The sequence below is a fragment of the Nanorana parkeri genome, unplaced genomic scaffold (genome assembly GCF_000935625.1).
Source record: "Nanorana parkeri isolate BGI_ZX_2015 unplaced genomic scaffold, ASM93562v1 scaffold3509, whole genome shotgun sequence".
Classification (NCBI taxonomy): Eukaryota; Metazoa; Chordata; class Amphibia; order Anura; family Dicroglossidae; genus Nanorana; species Nanorana parkeri.
This window is the reverse complement of record NW_017309777.1, coordinates 7,743-16,181: the sequence shown is the minus strand read 5'-3', so window position 1 is coordinate 16,181 and position 8,439 is coordinate 7,743. Positions and strand designations below refer to the sequence as shown.

The 8,439-nt window shown below is 57.6% G+C and overlaps 1 protein-coding gene across 1 annotated transcript in view; it reads left to right on the top strand.

Annotated features, from left to right (window-relative positions):
* Window positions 1-8,439, top strand: part of LOC108803224 (nuclear pore complex protein Nup98-Nup96-like) — a gene marked incomplete at both ends in the record, with an annotated part of 46,228 nt that overhangs the window by 30,111 nt on the left and 7,678 nt on the right. The window contains 3 exon segments of the mRNA XM_018575065.1: window positions 87-264; window positions 682-846; window positions 8,223-8,402. Coding sequence (XP_018430567.1) covers window positions 87-264; window positions 682-846; window positions 8,223-8,402 — 523 coding nt within the window.

The following is an 8,439-nucleotide window of genomic DNA, read 5'->3' as shown; positions in this document are numbered from 1 at the left end:
GGGGGGTTGTATGTCTGTGTCTGCGTCCCATTTCTGCATGGCGGGGACAATGTAAACAATGCTGCTTTGTTCGCGCTTCCTTCCAGGGCAGCCGAGGTGACGCTGAATGAAGTTTGGCCGATCAATAAGACGACTCGAGAGCTGATCAAGAGCCCCGAGCAGTTGTCTGAGATGAACTACAAAAGCAAGCTGGAGGCCGCTTCCCGCAAGCAGGGGGCCCAGTTCAAGGAGTACCGTCCCGAGACCGGATCCTGGGTCTTCCGGGTGAGCCTATCCTTCCGGGGGGGAGGGGGTGTGTATGATCTTCCTTCTATAGAGAGAGTACCGTCCTGAGACCGGATCCTGGGTCTTCCGGGTGAGCCTATCCTTCCGTGGGGGGGGGTGTATGATCCATCTATAGAGCGAGTACCATCCCGAGACCGGATCCTGGGTCTTCCGGGTGAGCCTATCCTTCCGTGGGGGGGGGGGGTATGATCCATCTATAGAGCGAGTACCGCCCCCGAGACCGGATCCTGGGTGGTCGGAGTGAGCATATAATTTTGGGAAGGAGGAGGGTGGGCGGGCGCTTGGAGAGGGGGGCGTGCTCGGATGGAATCTCCGGTTTATGATTGGCTCCCTGTGGTTGGCTGTATCGGCGCCCGGTGAGGTGATGGGACTTGTAATGCTTCTCTATGTCGGCAGGTGAAGCATTTCTCCAAGTACGGTCTGCAGGACTCGGACGAGGAAGAAGAAGGCTCCACCTCCACGGCAGAAAATAAGATCAAATCTGCAGCTCTGCCGCCCCCCGGACAAGCACCGCCCCCAGCACCGGCCGCCCTGGATGGAGGACTCACCCCTCCGCCACAGGTAGAGAAGGGCAGAGGGTGTAGCTGGGCGCCGAATCACCGTATTGTGGTGTCTGGGAGGGGCACGTGATTAAATAATAACCGTTCACTCGTCGTGTCCATAGTGTGTGTTATTGGTTTACAGATGCCGACTTCTCCGTGTGCAACCGTTCTGTGCCGGGCAACCGGTCTGTGCCGGGCAACCGGTGGGCCGCGCACTTCTATCATGCCGGTCCCAGCCTCTGAATGAAAGGAGTTGGTGATTTTGCAAGCTGTTATGTTGATGTGCAGCTCCTGGCACGCCGCCGGTGACTGGGTCCGGTGCAGCTCCTGGCACGCCGCCGGTGACTGGGTCCGGTGCAGCTCCTGGCACGCCGCCGGTGACTGGGTCCGGTGCAGCTCCTGGCACGCCGCCGGTGACTGGGTCCGGTGCAGCTCCTGGCACGCCGCCGGTGACTGGGTCCGGTGCAGCTCCTGGCACGCCGCCGGTGACTGGGTCCGGTGCAGCTCCTGGCACGCCGCCGGTGACTGGGTCCGGTGCAGCTCCTGGCACGCCGCCGGTGACTGGGTCCGGTGCAGCTCCTGGCACGCCGCCGGTGACTGGGTCCGGTGCAGCTCCTGGCACGCCGCCGGTGACTGGGTCCGGTGCAGCTCCTGGCACGCCGCCGGTGACTGGGTCCGGTGCAGCTCCTGGCACGCCGCCGGTGACTGGGTCCGGTGCAGCTCCTGGCACGCCGCCGGTGACTGGGTCCGGTGCAGCTCCTGGCACGCCGCCGGTGACTGGGTCCGGTGCAGCTCCTGGCACGCCGCCGGTGACTGGGTCCGGTGCAGCTCCTGGCACGCCGCCGGTGACTGGGTCCGGTGCAGCTCCTGGCACGCCGCCGGTGACTGGGTCCGGTGCAGCTCCTGGCACGCCGCCGGTGACTGGGTCCGGTGCAGCTCCTGGCACGCCGCCGGTGACTGGGTCCGGTGCAGCTCCTGGCACGCCGCCGGTGACTGGGTCCGGTGCAGCTCCTGGCACGCCGCCGGTGACTGGGTCCGGTGCAGCTCCTGGCACGCCGCCGGTGACTGGGTCCGGTGCAGCTCCTGGCACGCCGCCGGTGACTGGGTCCGGTGCAGCTGGGGAGCTGGGGACATGAAGGGGGAGATAATGGGGAGCTGGGGAACTTAAGGAGGAGATAATGGGGAGCTGGGGACATGAAGGGGGAGATAACGGGGAGCTGGGGACATGAACGGGGAGATAATGGGGAGCTGGGGACATGAAGGAGGAGATAATGGGGAGCTGGGGACATGAAGGAGGAGATAATGGGGGGGGGGAGATAATGGGGAGCTGGGGAACTTAAGGAGGAGATAATGGGCAGCTGGGGACTCAGATGAACAATTTCAACTTCAGCCAATCGGCTCGCGCGTATAAACCGGCACGTTGCGATGCGACGTCTGGCAGGTTGTTAGGGACGAGCCGATTGGCTGAAGGTGCTGTCAATCATCTGACACACTGCACGCGAAGCTCCGTGCCGGACAGCTTGGCTTCGCGTGCAGTGTGTCGCGGCCTTAACAAATTCACGTCCCGTCGTGCTGACTCCTCTGCGACGATTAGCGGGGGAGGGAAAAGTCTGCGGAGGATATAAGGAAAGTATCCTCCAGAGATTTATGTTTCCGTTCTCGTTTAATTGTAGAGGCGAGTCTGATAATTGCCCCCGTATACCCGCTTTATGAGCCTCCCGCAGCGTCACCGGAGCAACGCCAGGTACTCCAAGATAGCTGCACGAGTGATAGAAACATTACCCTCATCCGACAACAGGTCTTCATTGAGAGACCGAGGGGAGGGGCATAGTAGTATACGGGTGAAACTCCAATAAGGGGCCCAAACCCAGTACTGAGTACATACGCACGCTGGTATGGTTCTGTGTCCAATCCGTGTTCTATTGGTTGCGTGTAATATTCTCACTCTCTGAGGTTGGGGATTTGGGGGTTTCATGAGCTGTAACCCGCAATCATCACAATGACGACCAATCACGGCTTGGACTATCTCGCCGCGCATGTCGGGTATCTCGCCGCGCATGTCGGGTATCTCGCCGCGCATGTCGGGTATCTCGCCGCGCATGTCGGGTATCTCGCCGCGCATGTCGGGTATCTCGCCGCGCATGTCACGAGTCTCGTATATCAGTGTCACCGCATAAGCTGCATTAGTGACATAAATGAACTTTGCACCATATTCTCATTATTCCAGTTGTAGAAGAGATGGAGGGTCAGCGCGGAATGGTCTGACCGGGGGATGGGCAGGATAGACGAGGATCTGACCAAGGGAAGTGCAGGCTGTGTGAGGAAGATATGATCTATTCTGGAAAAGGAGGAGTGATGGGATGAGTAGAATGTATAATCTCGGGTAGTAGGGTGTGATTCCCTCCAAGTGTCTATCAAGGCATATTGGGATAGAAGAGTTTGAAAGGATGATGAGCGATGGTAGAGAGGAGATGGCGGAGGGAAGGATGATGAGCGATGGTAGAGAGGAGATGGCGGAAGGAAGGAGGATGAGCGATGGTAGAGAGGAGATGGCGGAAGGAAGGAGGATGAGCGATGGTAGAGAGGAGATGGCGGAAGGAAGGAGGATGAGCGATGGTAGAGAGGAGATGGCGGAAGGAAGGAGGATGAGCGATGGTAGAGAGGAGATGGCGGAAGGAAGGAGGATGAGCGATGGTAGAGAGGAGATGGCGGAAGGAAGGAGGATGAGCGATGGTAGAGAGGAGATGGCGGAAGGAAGGAGGATGAGCGATGGTAGAGAGGAGATGGCGGAAGGAAGGAGGATGAGCGATGGTAGAGAGGAGATGGCGGAAGGAAGGAGGATGAGCGATGGTAGAGAGGAGATGGCGGAAGGAAGGAGGATGAGCGATGGTAGAGAGGAGATGGCGGAAGGAAGGAGGATGAGCGATGGTAGAGAGGAGATGGCGGAAGGAAGGAGGATGAGCGATGGTAGAGAGGAGATGGCGGAAGGAAGGAGGATGAGCGATGGTAGAGAGGAGATGGCGGAAGGAAGGAGGATGAGCGATGGTAGAGAGGAGATGGCGGAAGGAAGGAGGATGAGCGATGGTAGAGAGGAGATGGCGGAAGGAAGGAGGATGAGCGATGGTAGAGAGGAGATGGCGGAAGGAAGGAGGATGAGCGATGGTAGAGAGGAGATGGCGGAAGGAAGGAGGATGAGCGATGGTAGAGAGGAGATGGCGGAAGGAAGGAGGATGAGCGATGGTAGAGAGGAGATGGCGGAAGGAAGGAGGATGAGCGATGGTAGAGAGGAGATGGCGGAAGGAAGGAGGATGAGCGATGGTAGAGAGGAGATGGCGGAAGGAAGGAGGATGAGCGATGGTAGAGAGGAGATGGCGGAAGGAAGGAGGATGAGCGATGGTAGAGAGGAGATGGCGGAAGGAAGGAGGATGAGCGATGGTAGAGAGGAGATGGCGGAAGGAAGGAGGATGAGCGATGGTAGAGAGGAGATGGCGGAAGGAAGGAGGATGAGCGATGGTAGAGAGGAGATGGCGGAAGGAAGGAGGATGAGCGATGGTAGAGAGGAGATGGCGGAAGGAAGGAGGATGAGCGATGGTAGAGAGGAGATGGCGGAAGGAAGGAGGATGAGCGATGGTAGAGAGGAGATGGCGGAAGGAAGGAGGATGAGCGATGGTAGAGAGGAGATGGCGGAAGGAAGGAGGATGAGCGATGGTAGAGAGGAGATGGCGGAAGGAAGGAGGATGAGCGATGGTAGAGAGGAGATGGCGGAAGGAAGGAGGATGAGCGATGGTAGAGAGGAGATGGCGGAAGGAAGGAGGATGAGCGATGGTAGAGAGGAGATGGCGGAAGGAAGGAGGATGAGCGATGGTAGAGAGGAGATGGCGGAAGGAAGGAGGATGAGCGATGGTAGAGAGGAGATGGCGGAAGGAAGGAGGATGAGCGATGGTAGAGAGGAGATGGCGGAAGGAAGGAGGATGAGCGATGGTAGAGAGGAGATGGCGGAAGGAAGGAGGATGAGCGATGGTAGAGAGGAGATGGCGGAAGGAAGGAGGATGAGCGATGGTAGAGAGGAGATGGCGGAAGGATGATGAGCGATGGTAGAGAGGAGATGGCGGAAGGAAGGGTTAGATCCCTTGTATTAAATCCAGCGGCACTCGCGTCCGCCCCTGGCCGAGGTTTTCTGGGTCCCCCGTTCCTCTTGGGGACTGTGACCCGTCTTGGTCCCCCATAGGAGCTCACCATAGAGCCCATTGAGCATACGAAGAGTGACGTTGCTCTGTGTGATTACTGAGACAGCGCCACCTGCCTCCAGCGGTCACTAACTGCAGCTTCTGTGACAGAAGCCATGCGTCCTATCGTCCGGAGGGTCTTATAGACCGCAAAATACGGTATATATTTATCAAAACCATACAACAGAGATGTACTAATCCCGGGAGCTCCGCCGCCTCTCTCTAGGGTAGTCCTGGAGCTCGGAAAGTATCGGTACTTGTACTTGGTATCTGTGCAACCCTAGTCACAATGGTAACGTCCTGATCATTAAGCCGGCCCCTAAGGATTACACCTCGGCCGTCGGGGTCGGCAGTCTCTTTGGTGCATACAAAATTCAGGCCACGGTGAAAGCCTATCGGGACTCCTTTCCATTTGGAGGCGACAAAAATGTGCGAGAAGTTGTTCTGCAAGTATTTGGGAGAGGAGGAATGTGAGAAGTGCGTTTCCTGAAGGATGGAGATAAAGTGCCGAGAGGCCAGAGATCCTTTATGGGGAGAGGGAAGTCCTTCACATGGAGGGGAATCCGTTTATTAGATGACATTATGGGGGGCGCGGGTATCGGCATATGATTTGAGAATAAGATCTGAATGGACGGCAGTGTAACTTCTCATGAACCCGGGGAGGAGGGGGGAGGGTGAGAGAGACTACAAAACAATACTAAAGTCCTCGGTGTGAACAGACAACCTGCATCTCCCCATCAGGCTGAGGTTAGACCCACAAGGGGGGGAATCCCACCTATGAAGGTCTAAAAGGAGGCAACAGTCACACGCGCCTCGGCACGCAGGCTTAAAGGAATATAACATTGCTAATAAACAGCCCCAATAAAGTAACATGCATCAAAGAACAATACTCATTTAACCATGAAGCGGGACTATAAATCTCATCGCCCTGAAGGGGTCACACAGAGTAGGCATTGGAGAAACGTGGCTCTCGGAATATCAGCCGGGGGAGTCCATGTCGACGGCCTGAGGTAGGGACATCTTACGGACACTCTTCATAGGCGAGGATATCGGCGCGGAAGATGGTTCCGGAGGGGATGCGTGTCTGCGACGCTTGGGCTGGATCAGTGACTGCGGCAACAGCTGCAGATCAGAGGGAATGCGCCTAAGGCTGGGTTCACACCTAGGCGGATGGAATATGCACGTTTTTCTTTAATGCGATTCGCGGTAAAAAAAAACGCGCGTTTCTGAGGGATACTTGGCTGTATCCCAATGGAACCGCCCGACCAAAACGCCCCAAAGAAGTACATGTACTTCTTTGGGCGTAGGGCGGTTTCCCGCACGTTCGTACTCGCGGAAAACCGCCCAGATGGGAACCATGCACATTTAAAATAATGGCATTTCCCTGTTTGAGCGTTTTTCCGCGAGTACGAAAGCGCGGAAAAACGCCTAGGTGGGAACCGGGCCTAAGACCGTGTACGGTGGAGTCCTGGTAGGTGCGTCTACGGTGGAGTCCTGGTAGGTGCGTCTACGGTGGAGTCCTGGTAGGTGCGTCTACGGTGGAGTCCTGGTAGGTGCGTCTACGGTGGAGTCCTGGTAGGTGCGTCTACGGTGGAGTCCTGGTAGGTGCGTCTACGGTGGAGTCCTGGTAGGTGCGTCTACGGTGGAGTCCTGGTAGGTGCGTCTACGGTGGAGTCCTGGTAGGTGCGTCTACGGTGGAGTCCTGGTAGGTGCGTCTACGGTGGAGTCCTGGTAGGTGCGTCTACGGTGGAGTCCTGGTAGGTGCGTCTACGGTGGAGTCCTGGTAGGTGCGTCTACGGTGGAGTCCTGGTAGGTGCGTCTACGGTGGAGTCCTGGTAGGTGCGTCTACGGTGGAGTCCTGGTAGGTGCGTCTACGGTGGAGTCCTGGTAGGTGCGTCTACGGTGGAGTCCTGGTAGGTGCGTCTACGGTGGAGTCCTGGTAGGTGCGTCTACGGTGGAGTCCTGGTAGGTGCGTCTACGGTGGAGTCCTGGTAGGTGCGTCTACGGTGGAGTCCTGGTAGGTGCGTCTACGGTGGAGTCCTGGTAGGTGCGTCTACGGTGGAGTCCTGGTAGGTGCGTCTACGGTGGAGTCCTGGTAGGTGCGTCTACGGTGGAGTCCTGGTAGGTGCGTCTACGGTGGAGTTGCTAGTGTGGAGTCCGGGTAGGTGCGTCTACGGTGGAGTCCTGGTAGGTGCGTCTACGGTGGAGTCCTGGTAGGTGCGTCTACGGTGGAGTCCTGGTAGGTGCGTCTACGGTGGAGTCCTGGTAGGTGCGTCCGTTATAAGTGAAGAGGAGGCGGAAAGGAAAGCCCCGGCGATATGCAATCTGATGTAGGATCCGGAGCAGAGGCTTCAGTTCCCTCCGCTTAGCAATGGTGGAGGGGGCGGGGTCTGCATAGATCTGATATGGAGCGCCGTGGAATGACAACGCATGTCTGTCGGGCCGCTTGCAGGATCTCTTCCTTGGTGCGGAAATATAGAGACTTAGCGATGACGTCTCTAGGCGGAGCGCCTTGCGTGCATGTGTCCCACAGCCATTGCGCGTCTTACCCCCCGCACACCCACAGCCCTTGCTTGTGCCGCCCCCGGAGTGAAGCACCGGGATACACGGAGGATAGTTGTATAGAATATATGGCGGATGGATTCGGTGTTGGGGGATCTCTGGCGACGCATTATATACAGATCATCATGTTTCCATAGCAACAGCTAATAATCCCACCAATACCAAATGTGATTCTGAAGGGCCGGGGGCCCCATCCCGGTGATCCATGAGCGAGCCGCGCTTCACTCCCCCCATCCCGGTGATCCATGAGTGTGCCGCGCTTCACTCCCCCCATCCCGGTGATCCATGAGTGTGCCGCGCTTCACTCCCCCCATCCCGGTGATCCATGAGCGTGCCGCGCTGTCGATCTGCCTGAAGAAGGGACGGGAATGGTTGGGGAATGTCGGCGCGCAGTGTAATATACATTTCCTTTGATGGAAGATACTTTGGTGTGCTGGTGACATGTTTGGATTTCTGCTCCTGGAGGTGGCGCTATAACCCAACCGATGAGGATCGGTGCTGTGTCCCTCCAATGAGTGCAGAGATGTTATGTTTGCCGTTCCTCTAGAAATGGTGATGCCGCCTGGTGACAACCGGCGTTTACTTCTCTCCCGTGTTGTCTTTGCAGAGCACAATGCTGGAGCTGCTGGGACATGGACTGGAGCTGGACAGCGACATGGCGGATGTGACGCAGGAGCACTTCAAGGAAACTACGGTGGAGGAAATGGAGAATGCGGAGGAGCAGGAAACGGTGTCTGCCTCCATGCACATCGCCTCCGCCCTCGGTGTCAACCCCCATGCCCTGCAGGTGAGCAGCCCAATCACTGCCCTTCACTGGCCCTTTC